Source organism: Idiotropiscis lumnitzeri, chromosome 20 (genome assembly GCF_059441095.1).
Source record: "Idiotropiscis lumnitzeri isolate Australia: NSW breed Sydney's pygmy pipehorse chromosome 20, RoL_Ilum_1.0, whole genome shotgun sequence".
NCBI classification, from domain to species: Eukaryota; Metazoa; Chordata; class Actinopteri; order Syngnathiformes; family Syngnathidae; genus Idiotropiscis; species Idiotropiscis lumnitzeri.
The window spans coordinates 7669439-7689725 of NC_142410.1; the positions used below are offsets into that span (position 1 = coordinate 7669439).

At 43.3% G+C, this 20287-nt stretch overlaps 2 protein-coding genes across 6 annotated transcripts in view; both read right to left on the reverse strand.

Moving 5' to 3' along the window:
- LOC148317412 (ubiquitin carboxyl-terminal hydrolase 54-like) overlaps nt 1–11566 on the reverse strand; it is a 31806-nt gene extending 20240 nt beyond the window's left edge. For both annotated transcript variants that reach the window (XR_015840041.1, XM_088284535.1), the window contains exons 1-3: nt 11436–11566; nt 3029–3486; nt 824–916 (exon numbers count right to left, since the gene is read on the reverse strand). Coding sequence is in view for 1 of the 2 variants with exons in the window: in XM_088284535.1 (XP_088140661.1) it covers nt 824–916; nt 3029–3172 (237 nt within the window). In the remaining variant the exon portion in view is untranslated. The remainder of the gene's footprint in view (nt 1–823; nt 917–3028; nt 3487–11435) is intronic.
- Nucleotides 11567–12196: 630 nt separating this feature from the next.
- Nucleotides 12197–18726, reverse strand: myoz1b (myozenin 1b). 4 transcript variants are annotated; one of them, XM_088284695.1, is made up of 6 exons: nt 18616–18726; nt 16222–16308; nt 14265–14431; nt 14129–14195; nt 13793–13979; nt 12197–12642 (listed from the first exon to the last, which is right to left on the reverse strand). In XM_088284695.1, exons 2-6 carry the CDS (start codon nt 16304–16306, stop codon nt 12408–12410), a joined length of 741 nt encoding a protein of 246 aa, XP_088140821.1. In that variant the 5' UTR covers nt 16307–16308; nt 18616–18726; the 3' UTR covers nt 12197–12407. The 4 variants fall into 4 exon arrangements, with proteins under 4 accessions (XP_088140821.1, XP_088140820.1, XP_088140819.1 ...); XM_088284694.1 differs by having other exon boundaries at nt 13793–14006; XM_088284693.1 differs by having other exon boundaries at nt 13793–14006; nt 14129–14198.
- Between the last annotated feature and the right edge of the window lie 1561 nt (nt 18727–20287).

Genomic DNA, 20287 nt, shown 5'->3' on the forward strand with positions numbered 1-20287 from the left:
TGTGTGTGTGTGCACGTGGGTTCTGCTTAGCTCGGCGCTTTCAGTCAGGCCAATTAATTATAGTGGAGTGCTGTGGAGACCCGACAGTGTGTTGCTGCCGCACTCCAGCACATTAGTCACGGCGCTACGCCTTCGCTCGGGCCACATGTTGGTCACCATCGGTGCAACAAATGTGTTGCGTTATATTCAAGAATAATAATACCATGTTTCACTCTGGAATACCTAAATAATTTTTTGCCTCGTGTTAATTTTTTTTTTGTTTGAGGGAGAAGCCAACGTTGTGGTCAGCGAGTGTAGCTTTAATTATATTCATGTATTTTTTTTTTTTTTACTTAAGTAGTCATAAATTTTACTTATTTAGTAGATTTGTTTTCATTATAAATAATGATATAGGATCATCATTGCTGCCCCAATGAAATATAAGTCGAATATAATTATATTTTATTATATTTAATCCTAACTTGATTGTGTTCCATAAAACATTTTACCCATTTCTTATTAAGCACTTCCATGTCATACTATTTAATTTTTTTATTATTCAATTTCATCAACTCTGTACCCCCCTAAAAAATGTTATTTTATCTTTGAGACTGGATTAACATGTATCAGCAACAGCAGCAACGGGAATAAGCAATATGTTTTACCAGAAGAAGCAAACTAAATGCAGCAGTCGCTGGACATCCTCATCACTCACAGAGAAAGCCGACTGTCACTGTCATGGTGGTTTTAAATGCATTATTGGTTAGGAAGAAAAAAAAAAAAACCACAGGCTGATGGTTGTTGTTGTTTTTTTTTTTTTTGTTTTTTTTTTTCTCTTTTTTACCTTGAGTGCGCAGAAGATGCACGAGTCCTCCATGCATTTGTGAGTGGTCAGCTGGCGAAAGCTTCTGCGAAAGATGTCCAGATGCCACAAAACCTAAAGAACAAAACCAAGTAAAAGTAGTTTGTTAAAAAAAAACAAAAAAACAGCATTGCTCATGATTTAACGCAAATGGAAAGTGCTTAACAAGAAAAACAGTAAAGCTGACATTTATTTTTTTTTTTCAATGAATCTATATTTTTTTTCTTTGTTATACAGTATTAAAGTGAATTAATTCTTTTGTTTTTAACAAATAAATTAGGGGCGTCCCGATCACAATTTTTTGTGGGCCACTTCAATCCAATTTAGATCTCATTTCGATACCTCAACAAAGCATTAAGAGAAAAACAAAAAAAACAGCGCTATGATTAAAATAGCTGAAAATTGGTTCCAAATTCCGATCATGCGATTTAATCGATACAAGACTAAAATAAAAGGCAACTATCAAAATGTTTGGTGGCTAGACCATGGCATCAGAATTTCGAGGATTCACAACGAAAAACAAGAAGCCATTTTATTCTCCGTGTCTCTTCAAAAAAAAAAAAAGAAAGATGTGAAGATTTGCACGCTTCTTTGAACAGTAATCAAATCTAAACGTCATCTAAAAACCTTTGCCGCTGCGACTTGATGCTGGCACACAGTTGCCGTGGAAACACGACATGCTTTTTCCAGCACGTTGCCTGTCCAGGTGCGTTTTGCTGTCGTCAAAAAATAGCAAGCGAGAGGCCGAACCACTCGAGGGGATCATTAGTTCCGACAAGCGGCGGCCATTATTAGCGCAATTTGCGGGAAAAAAATAAATAAAATAAAAATTCACTATGAGATCAGATAACGGATAAACCACAACAAACCCGATTTGCTGACTGTCATTTCTAATTTCCTAAAAAAAAAAAAAAAATTTTAAATAGGGTGCCATCAGCACTCCACCTCTCTTTCTTCTCCTTCTCCTTCAAAAGTTCATCCTCAGCTCCTCTGTCCTCTCTCCAACATGCAATAAGCTTCTGCTGGAGCTTATCGCTGCATCCTCCATCTCCTCATCTGGAGCGTGGAGGTGTGTGCACGTGCCAGCTGGACGTCTTGAGAGGTAGGCGTGTGGGGGGGTGTGTGTGTGTGTGTGTGTGTGTGTGTGTGTGCGCGCTGAGTAAGCATCTCCGCAAACAAACACACACTCATTTGAATGGTGCCAAAAGCAAAGCAGAACATGCAAACACTCATTAATACGGAGATTATCTCGCTGTCACGTTTAATTATCAGTTAACTGCCATGCGTGTGTGTTTGTGGGAGTATTCAGGCATGCTATAAAGTTGTCATTTACAAGATGGCCACTTGGGGCACTGTCACGCTTCCCTGCTAACTTTTAGGGCCGTACAAAGCAAGCTATTGTTGTGCCACTATATATATATATATACATATATATATATATATATATATATATATATATATATATATATATATATATATATATATATATATATATATATATATATACATTTTATATATATATATATATATACATTTTATATATATATATATATATACATTTTATATATATATATATATATACATTTTATATATATATATATTTTAATAAAATAATAAAAATAAAAAAAATAAAATAAAATAATTTGGTTCCGGTTTAAGTTTTGAGCAACAGGCTCACCAACCGATTTTCTCAAATGACCTCTATTGATATTATTATTAATAAATGTGATATTCAAGACACATGGAAGACATTTGAAGACATATGTGATCATATTAATAATTTCTCACAATATTTATCAACAATAATCCAAATAGGTTGGAAACATAACGATCAATATGCAACTCTATTTCGATTTGTATTATTCTCTGCAACCTTCTGCAACATTCCTAGAAAATCACAATGTCCCATCGTGAGAGAGCTGTGTTTTACAACAACCCTGTAGCTACTCATGTGGTCCCCTGGAGGAAATCTGGCGCCTATGGGTTTCTGATTTAGGGTTGAGGGCAGTGCTTCTCAATAATTTTCTGTTACGCACACTTTATTGTAGCACAGCAGGAAAAAAGCATGTTCCCCAGGGTCACACGCACCCCCCTCACCATGGGGTCGGGCTTTTGGGTAGCGTGAAAGGTTATATATAGGAGTTGTAGGGTCAGCGTTTATGGTTTCTGAGTCACTGCGTCACTGACCTGCAGAGCGCTGTTCAGGAAGCAGCTGTTCTGTCCCGGCTCATTGCTCAGGCCTTTGCTGGGCGCGATGGAGGTCATGGTTCTCGGGGTCGCCAGCCCCTGCACCCCGCCGCCGGACGCAAAGTAGTTCCTCTTCCACGACATCCCTACCTGGATGCCCCCGCTCCCTCTGAGGCTTCTATGTCACTCCCATGAGAGTGACAGAAGGCGAATGGGAGAAAAGCGAAGAGAGGAGGAGGAGGACGGAGGCGACACGGTGTGTCTTGGACGGGGATTTGGCCCCCGTACAAGCCGGCCCCTCTCCAGCCGTGCTTTACTTCTTCAGAATCCGTCTGCTCGCTGCCAGAGCCGCTGCTGGCATGTGTTTGTCACTCGTCCTTTGGCAAGTGGTCCTCTGGCGGATCCTGTCAGATGAATGTTGTTTGGGCCGTCCAGACGCTCCCATGTCCTTTCATGCCCTGCGAGACACAAAGAAGACGCAGCTGTGAGGCCATACGGGTCAAACGCTGTCTACTTTGCGCAGGTAAACAACAACAGACATTCGTGAATTCCCACAGGCAGGGCGGTGATTCGAAAGGTGAACGGGTAACTCGCCGGAACTAGCTGATTACTAAAAGTACGGGGGTAATAGAAAACTCTATTCTAAAAATATTCCTTTCGTCAGAGCCTGAAATTGAACAGAAAGTTGGCCATTCGGAATGAATTCCAAAGCTTGAGCTTTGATTAACTCCAACAGCAGAATTGACCCAAAATGGAATCAAGCATCCTTGACGGTTGCTTAGCCAAGGTTAATGGGCCATCATGACACCCAATCAGACTTCATTCTGCAAAATGACAACCTTGTGTGTATTTCGCAGCTCAAAAAAGCAACTGAAGCATTGTGTCTGTTATGACATGTTTATTACAACACTAGCATCATGATTCTTGTCATGGTTGTGTTGCTTTGCCGTGGTGACGTCTGAAGTGGACTGATCTGTTTTGTGGGTGAATATTTGTATCAATAACGGGACGCCGAAACCGAAATCTCTTCATAATCGCGATTAAATGACAAATATGGAGCTTCTGCCAGTGACTGTGTGTGTACAGTAAGTACACAGAATTGCATAACGCCGTGGGGCAGTGAGCTTGCAGCACCGCAGTGCCTTTCGACACTTTTGGCAAAGTTCCCTTCCGTCGTCTTTGTTGCCAGGTTGTGTTGCGTCCACAGCACCCTATTTTTCTTTGGAGGGAGGCCACAGCACCTATCTCTCTCTCTCTCTCTCTCGCTCTCTCTCGCACTCTCTCTCACACTCGCTCTCTCTCTCGCTCTCGCTCTTCTTTCTTCTCTCCTCTCTCTCCTCTCTTTCTCTCTGTCTCTCTCTGTGACTGACCTCGCTGAGAGTTGTCCATCCATCCATCCAGAACAGAAATTCACATTCAGTACATCTGTTCGTAAATACACAAAATCCAACTTGCCAAAAGGATTTATGGAGGGATTTGGCAGTCATGTCTCTGTTTGCCATTTTCCCTCTCCCAGAATCACTAACTTCTGTTTCAGCATATAGTGACTGTTTGTGTTCGTGTGTGCGCATTCATGTGTGTGCGCGCGTCCCGCCGAGTGGGTGTGGAGAGTGCGATCACACATCCTCTTTTTGACTGCACCCTACAGTCTCGCACAACCAAGATCACACAAGTGCTGTTATATATGGCCCTTATCTGTGTGCGTGTGTGCGCGCGAGCGTGCGTGTCCCGCCGAGTGGGTGCGGAGAGTGCGATCACACATCCACTTTGTGACTGCACTCTACAACCTCGCACAAACGACTTCGCGCAAATGCTGTTATATATGACGGTCTGTGTGCGCGCGCATGCGCACGGCCACGCATTCTCGTATCTTCGGCTCGTTACCATGGATATAGGCCAAGCAGCAGGCACGCGGGAGGAAAAGCCGAACCATGTGATATTAACACACACACGCACACGCACGGGGCCAGCGAGTGATGATGATGTGTATTGATGCCGGAGAGTTCCTGGAAGCCACAGCGAGTCAAGGCACAAGTCAATCAAATTCCCTGACCATGCGCTGGCGGCCATTAAGAAACCAGAAGATAGGCGGCAAATTTTCCCCATGAGGCGTTCAAGATCCTCGTTCAAGTCGTTCTTTCCGGAGTTTGTGCCTTTCGAAAATAATGCAAATTTTTAACAGGGGAAGCCGTGCATTTTTCAGCAATGACACAGCTGACAACCCTTCACCAGTAAGGAATCAATGAATCCCCAAATTTAAGAGAAAAGTGGGGTAACCTTGAACAGGTCACATGTAGCATATACACGAAAATTCAAACCTATGCAGAATTTCGAGTAATCAATTAAAAACCCACGCTGGGCACAAGCAAACTCTACACAGGAAGACTGAGTTCAAAACTGTGAAGCAGACATTCTAACCAATCGTCCATCCTCTTTTTTCATTTGAAATTCTTTAATATGCTGCATCTATCATGCACTGTAACTTCTGTCTTAGTGGTTTTTTTATTTTACCGCTTTCTTCCCATCATTCAATTCAGATGATAGAAATTCAACAAATTCACTCCAACTCAAAATTTCAACAGTTTTCCCCATTATGCAAAAATATCTTACTGTAAACTGAGCTATTAACCACCACACGGTCTCATGATGACGCTCACACCCGTGAAGAGTAATCAGCACGGCCGGCGTGAGTCACACCGCAGAGTCGTGACGTCGCCTTGGGATGTCAGAATAATCCCGGATGCTTTGTCAGGGCGACAGCCGATGATTACTCGTGGATCGATGAGAGCCGGCCAGGGCACGGCTGGGAGCATGAGAAAAGACATCTGTTTCTGCTAAACTGTCACAAGCGCTGCTAGCACGAACACCAGCGACTCGGATGGACGTGTGCTGCAAATGTGGCAAGACTGAGGAGGCACACCTGTGCTAGCAAACTCAAAGCATTAAAAAGTAGACAAAACTAAGGATGGACGTGAAAATTGAAAATCGTGCATATAGTGACTATATGGGGGGTCAAACATATGGCCCGCGGGCCGGATCAGGCCCGCAATCGGGTTTAATCCGGCCTGCGAGAAGATTCGGTAAAGTATAAAAAGAAGCACAGCTCAAATGAATAAACAGCCGCGCCAAAATTCGCCAAATGGCCGAAGTTACAGTTACATCTGTAAACTTAATTTGATGGACTTTTAGCATGAACTCAGATTTTTTTAATACATATAGTAAAATACAATGTGGCGGTCAATCCGTAAACCTTTTGTTTTAAAGTCTTATTCTTGAGATTTACAAGCAATGTTCAGATGAGTAGAGCAAGTTGAACAAGGAATTAGCCTGAATGTCACTATTCAAAACACAACCGTACGTCATGGTTTTATTGGGGAATCAAATAAAAAAAAAAAAACATAGTACGACATAAACGTGTTAAATAAGACGCATTTAACTTCTGGAAACACCGGGACAGCATTCAAATAGCGATAATCCGCGAAATATTGTTTAATGTTATAAATCATGATTTTACTAGTCTGGCCCACTCGGTGATAGATTTTCCTCCATGTGGCCCCTGAGCTAAAATAAAATAAAATAAAATAATTTTGTTCCGGTTTAGGTTGTGAGGAGAGGTGGGCAAACCTTTTGACTGGCGGGCCGCAATGGGTTCTAAAATTTGACAGAGGGGCTGGACCTGGATCAGATGGATGGAGTGGTTAGGTAACCTCACCTCATCGCAGAAAAAAAAATATATTTAATTTTAACACCACCACAGTGTTAAGAAAATAAAACATATAATGGTTTATTCATTTAATTTTTTTCAAGTTTGGCGGGCCGGATTAAAACATTCAATGGGCCGCATGTGGCCCCCGGGCCGTAGTTTGCCCACGCCTGCTCAAGATGATGCCGAGAAAGAAATCATAGTGTGGGGGTCATAGTTTGGGGTTTTATTACAAGTTGAAACTATTAATGTAGAGTTCACCCTATCCTGCTAAATCGTTTTTACGGCATTGTAAACACAACAGGACGTTTATAGTCCACGTGTATAAATAGCATCTGACTTCTGCCATTGTTTCGAATGTTTGTGTCAGCGTGTCAGTGTACTGGTGTCGCCGAGGACAAGAGCTCTCTGACATGCGCACACACATGCACGCACACGCTCCAAAGAAAAATATCAACCTGAATAGACTCTTCAACTTTCTTCAACAAGCTCCCCTTGTTGCTTTGTTCTTTTTTCCCTCCAGTGACCTCAACTTTCTTTCCCAAAAAGAAAACCTCACATCCATGACCTCACGCGCGCGCACACGGTGGGTTTCCTTGTAAGTGGGTTATGTGTAACTTCAAATAGCCCCATTTGACAATAGCGAGAGCCTCAAGTTCATCCTCCCCTCGCTGCACTTCCTCCCGATTAATGTTTCATATTAAGTTATACATCCTAGCGCAGCGTGTAGGTGTGCGGAGTCTCGGATTTTCTTCAAGGTCATTTCCCCGCATAGACCGAATGCCACAAGCGAGACGCAGCATCGCAGCACATGTCCAATCACACGAGGAGAAAATTGAAAGCGAATCTTTAATATGGAGGCTGTTACATAACCACGCTTATTTACAGTCCACGCTGGGACGTCACGTGAAGATTTTGGGGTCGGAAGCAGAACAAACAGATAATAGGAATAAGTGGGACGTTAGATTTAACATGTTAAGCGTCGTGACGGGGGTTGGAGGAAGGCGCACTGGCGGGATGGTTAAGGTCAAAGGAGACATCAGAGCGTGCGTTCCTTATCCTTCCCTCCTGCTTCATCCTTTGCTATTGTTTAATCTGCTCTTTCTTAAACCAAAACCTCTCAATAATCCCGTGCATTCAGACAGTGGCGGGGGGGGGGGGGGTAACCGTTGAGGTGGGAATGCTGCAGCTTGAAATATCAAAGAATCAGAGTTCTGCTGAAACAGCCAAAATCCGGGCTCACACTCTTTGTAACATTGTCAAAGGTTCATCCCGAAGAATGCAAAGGTAGAACTAATTTATTCTCTAACGGCTTCAACATAGTGCCAGATCTGCGCAGCTGCTACCCTGCGCTTGCAATCATTTTCCAGGTACTAAAGAAAAAAAAATTGTTTAGGTTCTCACGACCAATTCCAGTTTAAGTCAGTCCACACCTCGGTCAAGTAACCACTAGACGCCGGGTGAAGGTCTGACCATGTCCTTTTAAGGTCGCTTTCTCTCAATCATCTTTAGCACTTGGAAATTGTTCGCTGGTCTTCTTACAACCGACCAGATGCGTTAATACTAGTAATCGGCCAGAATAATTTTTTACGATGTTAAAAACTAAGAACGCTGATGCTATTTGTTACTCAATCACCAACAAAGAGTCAGAAATGGAGAAAGTTGTAATTAAAAAATGAGTTTAGGAAGATTTAGTCTCAGCAAAAATCAAATAAAGAAAACAATGGATGCATCAATGAATTAACTCATTTAATCCCAAAAATTTTCACTAGAGGAACCCCTTAATTCCAGCGTTTTTCTGGATTTTGACTGATTTTACGAGGTCAACAGAATATTGTGTTATAATGCTATAAAAAATGAGAGCTATGACGAAAAAAAAAGGGCTAAGACGTATAAATACGTCTTCGGGAGGCAAGGACTATGTTTTATGGGTTGAATGAGTTAACTAATAAATCAATTTATTGATTAATTAATATTATCAAATAAAACAGAGCATACGTTTATACTGTGTATATTTGCATGCTTTTTATGAATGTCTGCTGCTAATGTTATACATTAACGGCTACATTACGCCGCCGACTCTGTGTGATCTATATCTTTGCTGCTGTAACACCTCAAATTTCCCCATTGTGGGACTAATAAAGGACATCTTTATCTTTAACATTAAATGCAGTGAAAACAGCAGGGGCCCCGAAATAGAACCCTGTGGAACACCATACGACAAAGGAGCATAGTCAAACAATCAGAATGTGTCTTAAGACTTTTTCAGGACAAATTTCCATCACTTCAATGTGTCTTCCCGCGTCAAGAATATATAAAAAAAAAATCGTACAACACCTTTGATGATTATTTTGACAAACTCCAATGACGGCTTGTAAAAGATGCTCTTTTCGAGGGCATGTCGTCCTTTGCTAATGGTCTGTTAATTGTGTTTAATATTAGATGAGGTAAGCGGCATCAAACCACAAGGCCACAGCGTGAATATTTCCTTACCACTGATACGTGGAACCACAAAGTTGAAATCATAAAAGTCAGTTAAAATTATCGTTTCTGAAATCCCCCATCCCCCCGCCCCCCAAAGGGGATCTGACAGTAAGGTTGTTTGTGGAGGCCCAGCCGGCCCACACTACATCAAAACAATGTTCCCGGTGACCACCGAGAAGTCGTTTAATAGGCTGATTACATCTCGGCAGGCTGTAAAAACATACAGTAAATTCGTAAAGCCATTATGTTCGCGTTAAAGAAAGATGCTCATAAAACAGCTCAGGTGCCTTTTAAAATATTTTTGGTCGTCCTTCATCCGCTTCGTGCAAGCTGTTGAAACCTTCCTTCCAAAGCAGTTTCACTGCAAGAGCAGACTGTCAGCAGTCACAGTTAGTCAAATCAAGTGAATCGCTCCCAAAGCTGGAATATTTTTAGGATTAAACTTCCTCCCCGCCTCCCCCTGGACACTTTCCCCCGGATGAGCCGCAGTAGTAACAAACACTGGAACATTGGTGGAAAAAAAAAAAAAAAAGCCGCTGGAAGACATCCAGTTTATATCATTCCAGACTTCTAAAGCTTCACGTTGGCTTTAGAAAAACGCATTTAAATACACAAATTTTAATTTGGCGTCGGCCATCCGTCCAGAGTTCAAATTCAGTAGCAAATGGATCAAATCTCGAAGACGTGTTAGTTTTTTTTTTAAAAAGAGGAAACAGGAAAATGGCCCTAAAATGTCTGCTTCCTCTGTCTTGAGTTCCCGAGACGTTTTTGTGTGTCTACTCACAATAGAGGCCAACTAAGTTTGATATTTCTCGACAAAACTGTTTTCAGGGCTAAACTTTGACCCGAGGTGTGTGCTTTTGCAGAGGTTGCTTTGCCTCATTAGCATAACTCCACATGAGAAATGACGTTGAGTGAGCTGGCGACAAGACATTAGGTCCAGCCGAACCTTGCATTATGACGGATAATTTTTTTTTTTACAATGTTCCCCATTGAAATGAATGGAAATTATTTAATATATATAAATAATAATATATAAAATATATAAATTATATATTAAAACTTCTTGTGCAACATGTTTTTTGCTATTCCCTTTGAAATTATTTTTTCACGAGCAAGCAGTACAAAAAATACATACAAGCATACCCAAAACGAAGTTAGTTGCAGTAATATTAGTTGTTCACAGATGATTAAAAATGCCATATTGTCTGTTTACTTGTGTTGTGGCACCGTTTGAAAAATATCCGTTGCAAGATCCATGCTAATTTCGCCAGCCGGAGTTTGTATCTCAAATTTTTGCTTGTAAAATAATCGGTTGTATCTTGAAAAATCTCGCAACGGTGGTCATTCGTAAAATTACATTTATTTGTAAATTTAAAAAAACTGTCAATCAAAATCATGTCTTGGTTAAGGCAGAACTTTTGAGTCTCATGTGACATCCCTGTCCTGCTTTGAAATGAAGGTTTTTGCCATTTACATATCATTACCACAGACAAACAACACACCTAATCTACTTTTGCGTGAATGTGTGTGTGTGTGTGTGTGTGTCTGTACGTTCACGAAGCGGGCAGTATCGCGGCGGCGATGGCATCCAAAGTCATCAATCTCGGAACCGCAACGTTAAATCAATGAAGCGGCCACCCGGCGGCGGCTGACAGTCGAGCGTGAATGGGGGCCCGGTAAGAGGCTGCGGTTTGTCGCCCATCCATCAACGAGTCCCGACCCAAAACAGTCAGACCAAGTGATGCAGGGACCTGACTGACTGACTTCACTTGATGGTGAACTTGATAGGATGTTGGTGCGGAAATGAGCATGCGCAACTGAAAGTAGTGACCCTGCAACCAACACACAATATAATTATGATGGTGGCGAACACTCTTGCTGCGCCACCAACACACGACCGGTAAAAGATTTGTTGCTTAGCCATCAACAAGTCCTCACATCCCCACGACCTCCCCACAACCGAACGCAAGACCCATACGTGTAGGAACACGACTGGACACCTGTGACTGGCTGACAGGATGAACTTGAAAAAAAAAATGCTCGCGCACGTTTAGACGGAAATGCGCTTGCATCAAGACGCAATAGCGAGACACACTCACTAGCACACGTACGTACGTTGATGATGGGCAACACGCTGACTGCACCCGCGCGCACCTCTGCAGCATCAGCCATGGAGCGAAGCGCACGCGCACGCACACGCAAGCTGTTGTTACTCACCCCGGATGCAGTCGCCGCCAGTCTCGGTCCGCTCGCGTGTCCCACCGTGTGATTTCACGGCGGAGACTGTGAGGAGGCTGAGCCGTGGGCGTATCCGCTCGGCTGGGCTCCACGCAGCCCCCACCAGCGCCATCCATCCAGCGCTGCGGTCGCGCGGTACGCCGCTGCTCTCGCGATACCGCCTCCTCCTACTCTCCAGTGTGCGTTCATCGCGATGTCGCCGCCTACCGGGCAAGCGCGGCTGTTGAAGTCGTCGAGAGGTGACGTCATCGCCGTGGGTTGCCTGCGTATCTTTCACCTCCAGTGCCACTTTAAGGGGGCTTGTGCGTGTTCGTGCCTCTTGTCCTGACTCGCGCGCGCGCGCGCACATGCACACACATTCATTGGAGCTGCTGACAGCGACATGCAGAGGACATCTGTCCAACATTTGACACCCGCCAGCCTCGCTTTGCAGCCACAACCTGAGCCGCCGAGTGTGAGAGGTCGAGCATACCATAATACACCTCCGTTTGGATCGTGTTCCCGTCACCATTTGCAGGCCTGTCATTTAAAAATGCCCGTGGGTGATTATCTAGGGCACTTTCCCAACCTTTATTAAGCCGAGGCACGTCTTGTACATAAGAAAAAAAAATCACTGGGAGTCTCACCAAAATCTGTGCTTCGCATAATTAATCATCATGAAGCGCACGGGGATTTTTTTTTTTAGTTACACTGCACTGTGAGACGAAAGCATTGGTACCATCTCTAAACGGGAAATTTATTGTCGAAGTACATTGTTTTAAGAGTGCATCGTGCTTGTTTTTTTTTCCACTACTACTTACACGTTAGTATGTTCACACACGCTAAGCAAAATCATATTAAGGCTCTTTCAAATGTGAAGAAGGTACTTTGTCCTTTTCCCAACAAGTCACGTTTCGTTTCCATGCATTAAACCGGCATTCTGTTTGAATGTGTATCAACAAATGTGTGCGCTCAGAGATCGTCGGTCTCTCCGTCAAAGGGGATGGCGTCCAGGTCCATGTGGATGTGCGTGTTGTCCTCGCTGCACACCCAGCCGATGGGCGTGCGGTTGAACGAGGGCCGCGAGCGGATGTCGGCCTGTAGGGAGGGCAGCGGCTCCAGTTCGTCGGGGTCGGCGCCGAGGTCGGGCAGCTCGAACACCATCGGCTTGGAGGCCTTTTCCACGCCGCCGAAGGGCAGCGCCGTCCTGGGGGGGTGACGACGCGGGAGAAAAAAGGTGTAAAGTAGTCGGGAAAATGACTGCTTTGTCATGATACAACGCAAGGATTGAAATTTGACATACGGGATGTGATAAGCGAAGAAAAACAAGAGTTGTTCCCTTTGATGCAGTCAAACGGTGATTGGTCAGTTATGTAACTAGTCAATTATTACGCACAACACTGTTAATTAGTTGGATTTGTCATGACTGATTGAGTACGTCACTTACTCGTTATTGTAGGGCTGTAACGAATTATTATTGTCGTAAGTTATTAATCTGCTGATTATTTTGTCAGTCACTGAATCACATTTTTAAAAATTTCTTATAATTTCTTGATTCAAAATCAGGACATATCAAATAGACAGAAAATGCCCAAACGACCATCAGAACATCTGAAAAAAAGAAAAAGTTTTCAGAAGTAAAAGCAGGTGTTTGTAAATGTCTTATTTTGAGGGGGGAAAAAAAAAGAAGAGATAATCAGTCTAATGGAGGACTACAGAAATTGAAGATGTACTCTTGAGAGGATGAAATTCTGAGAATTTGGACAATTTTATATGAAACAAGGTTTCGAAACAAATAATCGATTCTCTTAATTAAGGATTCATTTGATAATTGAATAGTTGTCAATTAATCAGTGTATAATAGTTCCACCTCCGTTTCGCCTACATGCCAACACATGCAGAAAAAAAGTCAGAGGCATACAGTTGTAAAATAAATAAATTAATTAATTAAAAAAACACTTGCTATCATGAAGCGTTAATATTTAGGGCTCTAGCCTCAACTACAGCGGATGAATTAATTAATTAACAGGTTTGTCCCAATACTTTTGTCCACCTCGTGTCCTTTAAATGTCATTGTACGCCTGCCACGATTCCTAATGTCACAGCGGCTCTCGCTCTCCCCCGCACCAACCATTAAGAGCATTAGCAAAAGATCAAGGGATCACATTAGTTTTGAGATAATCACATCTGTGCCGAACATGTTGTCTCAGTGGGAAACCTCATTACAGGTGTGTTTGCGCTGCCCAGAAAAGCCTCCCGAGGAAAAAAAAATAAATAAATCTCGCTGTTGTCTTAGCAACGCGTAAAAATCAGTGGCAATGTAAACAATGACGAACAAATGTTATTTCGGAGAGTACCTGTTGAAGCTCTTGTACTGAGGAAACTGGACCCTGCCGGGTCCGGGCATACTGGCTCGCATGGTGGCCGTCAGCTCCTGGTTGCCCTTCATGGCCCGTTCCCATGGCGACACGTAGGTGCGAACGTACTCCCTCCTCCTTCTCTCCTTCTCTGACTCCTTGTCCACCACCTCGTCCTCCTGCACCACTGAGGACGAGGAATAAGATGAATTGACTGAGAAAAATGGTGGATTGGCAATCATCAAGCACCTGTGATTGATTTGTGATGTAACTCGTATTGTGGTTATTACATAGTCGTAACAGGGAAAAGCAGACGATGTCAATCTTTGGCCTCACCTTCTTCCTTTGGCATCTCAGGCTTTGGCGGGACAGGCGGAGGCGACATCAGAAGGTTCTGCAGGTTCTGCTGGAATACAAAAGAGAACATTCAGCCCGAACCCGCAAATAACTTGACTTGATAGTTTGCTCCCACCATGTTCTCGTTGGTCGTGATGAACTTGTCGACGCGCTGCTGTCTTTTGCGGAACATTTTGGAACCCTTGTTGGTGAGCAGCGAGAGCTCCTCCAGCATCACGTCTTTGGGGGTCTTGATCTTGGTGCCCAGGTCCAGCTCGGAGGCTTCGGGGTCGGACTCGTCATCTGACGGTCATCGGAAGGACGCAACCAATCTCTTTGTTTCCTTCTCGATTCATTCAAGGCTTTTCGATTGACTTTATTAGACAAGTTAGTATAAAAATGCACAAATATCGGACTGTGTTTAAAAAATGATTTGCTGATAAAAGCTACTCGTTAGCTTTGCATGGTGATTTTAATTTTGTAAAAAAAGGAACTCATCAGGTCCCCAGATTTTGAGTTTGAACAGCCATCTGTTCCGTTTCATTTGCACGAGTTGCATTCAAGGACCGCCTACAAAAAAAGAACTTCTCAAACACAATCGATGAATTAAACGACACCAAGGTTCTACAAGATGGTCACGCTTTTATGGTCTTGCCCTAAATACAAAACAGAAAATGGCCTTTTTGTAGAAGTTAGTTTTCACTTTTTCGCTGTTCATCTTCTTGCCGCATGTGCCTTGTTCCGATTGAATTACAGCGAAAACCTGTTGTGTGGCATTCGGGCACGTGGGCTTGCGATACCAGGGGGAGCAATAAGAATCAGTAGGTCAAACTAATTAGAGGAAAGGGCCCGTAAAGTTTCGGAAGGGGATGTCATGGTTTGGTTTTCGTGCTTGGATGGTGGGAAATGTCCCGCCACGCCGCCACCCTCTCTTTCTCAGTGGGATGTGATGGATTTTTCCGCTTCCTATAAAACGGGGAATGGGCATTGCAATGCTGCGGAGAGCCATTCGCCGGGGGCCTCGTAAATCAGACCTGTGCAAGTGGGTGTCTGTTGAGTGTGTGTGTGTGTGTGTGTGTGTGTGATGACAGAGAGAGAGAAAATAATTGAGGCCGCTGAGCAAAGTGAACTCTCCTGTGGGGATATTGATTTGAGCGTTAATTCAGAAGAATGTGAAACCGGAGCTTGACTGCTGACTGGGAGGAAAATGGACAGACGGGTGGGGAGGCGGGCGGGGATGTAATAAAGGGGGTTTCAGACAGACGGACAGGGTTGATGTGGCGGTGGGGGGGGTTAGAAGGTCCGACAGTGACAAGAGATGATGGACGGATGAGTGGGCATTAAACTGGAGGAAAATACGGGGATAAAGCGGGATAAGCCGCCGCATGAGCGAAAACACACAAATGTTGTGTTGGCGCAGATGTGATGACAATAAGAAGACGCAAAGTGACAGCAGGTCACAACCTCTATTGAGCCAAAGCACGTATTTTACGTTAGATACATGTCAGCGCGCACCACCAAACAAACATGAGAGGAAAAATATCCCACGGAAATGATGATGGTCTCAATTTGAGTGCAATCTGGGCTAGTTTAGTGACTATAATTCTGTTGTCTGTACAAGAAAGTGCTCGATGTACATTAAATCATAATAGGAAAACAAAACAAAAAAAATATTTTATTATAAATATCATAAATTAAATTTAAAAAAATTCATGATCTAATGGATAATTCATAATGACAGTAATATTTAATAATTATGATTTAAGACCCAAAGACACTACTTAAAAAATATTGATTTAAAAAAATGTTTTAGTTTTTTTACAATCGTAAAACTGCTGGATAAAAATAACCCAATTTTGGTCAAACCAACCCGCTTGTCGGGTAAATTTGATTTGTATAAAACCACCCCAAAAAAATGGGGTAATTTTTTTGAAATACCAAAATTGGGTTATTTTTGACCCAGCAGTTATAAGGGTGAAAATACTCAGCAAAAATGTATACACATAAATAAAAAATTTTAATTTTCATATTTCTAGAAATGTATCAATTTAAAATATAGGAGTTTTATCGCGTCACTTCTGCTTGTGCCTTACCATTCTGGCTGATGTTGGTAAAGTCTGTGATGATCTTGTTGGCCTTCTTCCTCTTGTTGGAGGGGGCCGCGCTTGTCAGCGACATGGCTTAGCACACAAAAAAGACACCCGTTGAACTGAAAGTCTTTAAACGCGTTGTTTTGCCCGCGTGGACTCATTCATCCTCTTCTCGGAAAGCTAAACACATTTGGAGACGAGCATTTAAAGCAATTAGAGAAACACACGGGGGAAGTAAATTGTGGGCTTGACACCTTTGGAAGGCAATTTGTCTCCAGCAACAAGTAGCAACGCTTTTAAAAATGACTTTGAAGCGTTAATTTAAGCAGGTCTGTTGTTGGCCAATGGCAGGCAACATGTTAGGATAATTATCATAATCGTTACAGCCCTAAAACTCTACCGTTTATACTATAACTTTTTTTCCCCATGTTTACAACAATCAGAATGTGCATTTCTTGTTGTTTAAATGTTGACTTGCATTTTTTTGCTCTGCTGGAGGTTGCGGGTATGCGAGGGTGTAAGTGGAGGGGAAAGGGCGGTCATGACAGAATTAGCTTGACTGGCAGTGTAATGTGATCCAATTAAGGGTGGTATGTAACTACAGCGTAATAAATAAAAGAGCACATTGTTGATGATAAAATTGCACGACAGCCGCCGGCTTCTTGCCAGCTCCGCCATGATAACGTTCAGGAACGAAGCGTGCGAGGCCTTGCCTTCAGGATCCTAGTTCCCTCGCCGCCGCCGCCGTCTCCCGATGTAGGCAGGTAGCCGGTCGAAAGCAATTACGTAAGGCTGGAGGTGAGTCCCTGTTCGCGGTGGAAGGGGCTCGTCCGCAGGGATGGCGCTTAATGTAATTGCGTTTCATCCTCTGTAATTGAAGCCATTTCCCAAGCCCCGGGATTCAGCTACAGTATCCTACATGTTCTCGTGTGTTTTGGTGAACGCGTTTTTCACAGGTGCTTTTCTGCAATATTCTGGTCGGTGAGAGGTGCGAGGAGTGAGGAGAGGTCTTGTTACCACATCACCCCCCCCCCCCCCCCCCCCTCCACTGCACCTAACACCAGCCCACCCGCCATAACCTGCCTGTTTTAGCTCCAAGATAAATTTTGGAAGGGGACAGCTGAGGAAGAAGGGGGTGGCATAAAGTCAGCACATTCCCATATCAGCATCCGTCCATCCTCCAGAATGCCAACTAAAAACTCCTTCAAGGTGGCTAACATTCAATCCAGAATCCAACCTATGGAATGATTTTCCTTTTTACTTTGAAATAACTTTTTTTTAACCTCCACAATCCCTCACCATACACTAACCAACGGTAGAACCAAGCGACTTTTTTTTTTTTTTTTTTTTTTGCTTTTGGTAAAGTTTTAAATGTATCTGTGTTCTGGCATACCAGCTAGCTAGCTAGCTAGCTAGCACCAAGCTAACTTGGGAGGGTTTTTCTCTCCGGTCCAACGGCCAAAAGCAAGGCTGACTAATGTGCTGATCTACTGCCTAGATGGGATTTAATGACAGTTTGCATAACATTTGAAATGAATGCTAATTAGCCGGCTAAGCATTTCCATACATGCGCGAACACTTCCAGGTATCGCTCTCGAAGAACGCGTTTCACACACACAACGCTGGGCACCCCCTCCTGCGGACAGTTTATATTTATGTCACACGCGTTGTCAATCAATCATTCCTGTGACACTCGTACATGCGACGATATGCAACAACTCAACATGGCTAATTGTGGACAAAATGGACGGCTTGTTACGTCTTTCAAGGCATGTTGTCTTGAGACTTTTTGTGAGTCTACATGTCGACCAAATTTCATGTTGCTAAGTGAAACTGGCATCTGTGGTTGATTTAAAATAAATAAATAATTTCCACCAGGAGGAACGCAAAAAAAACTGCAACTTCAATCCGTTATCTTACTTCTGCCATCTTTTTTTTTTTTCTTTGTTCACTCAAGCCTACCAAATTTCATGTTTGGGAATTTAAACTAAATTTTCTAAATATTCCAGACCGCAAGGCACAAATTTTCACCCGGATGAAAACCATTCAATTTTGTGAATTTTAATTAGTATGGAGAATCCATTAAAAAAAAAAAAAGTAACATTTAATAACACATGCTTGAGCATCTCCAAATTCTTTATTCCTGAATACATAAACCGCATTTGTGATATGGGATGAAATCGGTGGCGGGGGGGGGATGGGTGTCTCCTGCAAGGCCTTGCCAAAATTTGCTGACGACACAAATCAAATGCATCTGACTGTAAACAAGTCCTTGAACTTAAACTGGCTCTTGAATTATTTAACAGCTCCGATTGCTTCCGTGCCAGATCATCCACCATTCAGCCGTGCTCAAGGCCGCTGTTGTCCACACATGCAAAACAAACACACGCGTCTTACCTAAGAACTGAAATGTAAAACACAGGAAGTCTCTTAGCTCCCGCAAGGTTCCCGCAGGAGAGGATTTTCCTCACTTCCAGGTAGGCTGGAGTCCTCGAGTCTTGTGTTGCGATTCTGAGCTTTGGACGTGTGTCCTCCTGAGGAGGGTGTGAAACAGGGGTGGGGTGGCCAAGGGTGGTGGGTGTGTTATTTCAAGTTCAGAAGCGGGTTCCTAACGACGTCCATGGACTAAGGTCCAATCGTCACATTGAAGCTCCAAATTAGATTTTAATTGATCCAAACGACAAATGAGAGTATTTAGTGGAAAGAGCTGTGTTATTTCTTCAAAAAGACCGACTGATATTTTTAGAAGGTTCTTCTGGAGTGGGCTTTTCCAAAAGACCCAAATGACTGGACCCCAATTTTGGATAACGCCAAGCTAGAAGGTGCACCCAAGACATTCTGACACCTCTTTAATGTTTATTTTCATCTTTGAGAAGACTAAACAATCAATGACATGAAACTGAAAACAGTTGCGTGAGGACAGAGGCTTTTCGGTAGGCATGCATAGGGACAGGATGACCCCCCCCTGCCCCGTTCGTGCTCTCAATCACGCCGTGAAAAAGCCATCGGAATTAAGAGTTTAGCACCGTGCCAAATAGCCGCAGATTAACGGCTCCAAAAATAGGTGAAATGGGCGATTGTGTGCAAGGCAGCGAGCCGTGAATTAATAGGGAAGAGGATAGCGCTTAAAAAGTGGTTAAAGAAGCCGGCGGGTCCCTTGACATGTTTACACAATCTCAGTCCATTTGGGTGTGAAGCAGGCGGTGGCACTAGTTTAAAATTAGGAGCCAAAGTTAGCCTCGGAGTCACCTGATTCCAGTCAAGGGTCAAAGGTTGGATACCTTCTTTTCCGCAGTTCTGCACAACTGCGAGGTCATCCTGTAAAATGTAGGCCAGCCATGTTTCAAATTTACGACGCACATTTAAACTGTTACAATTTGGAGCTGAATTACAGTTAAAACCCGTGAGGGATTTTCCTCAAGAAATGAAAAATTATTCACTAAAAAAAATGCAAAATTCTCACAGTGAAGCGACACCTCCTTGATATGGTCAAAGAAGAATTATGGCGTGATTTAATAAAATAAAAATAAAATTAAAAAATGGGCGGGCTGCGTCAGGAAGGGCAGCCGCCGGAAAAACTGTGCCAAACAAATCATTCGAGTGACTCGCTGTGGCGACCCCTGATGGGATGAGCCAAAAGTCAACACCACACAGTAAGAACAAGAGTGGGGGAGAAGTGACAAATCGTGCAACGTGATGTATGGCTCCCCTCGGGGTGAATCGGAGTTTGTGTAATCGAGTCAGAGCTTCCTGTTTCATGGCGAACAAAACGTGCATTCCCGTGATGATGGATGTGTGTCGTGCGGTGACAATTGGACACGCTGGTTTCAAATGAGAATATTTTCTCTCCTCTGAGCTTGGGCCCGAATAAACAGTGGGTCCGAGCTTCTGTGCCAAAGGCCAGAAGCATCTTGTGTCGGGGCAGAACTTGTGAGGTTCAAGTGTCTGAACAGGCTTACACTGCCCCCTTGTGGTGGAGATGGAAAATACATTCCTCAATGCCCAAAATGAAGGGACATAGATGTGCGATTAAAAGTGTGATTTCAACCGAAGCATCTTATTTTATGGG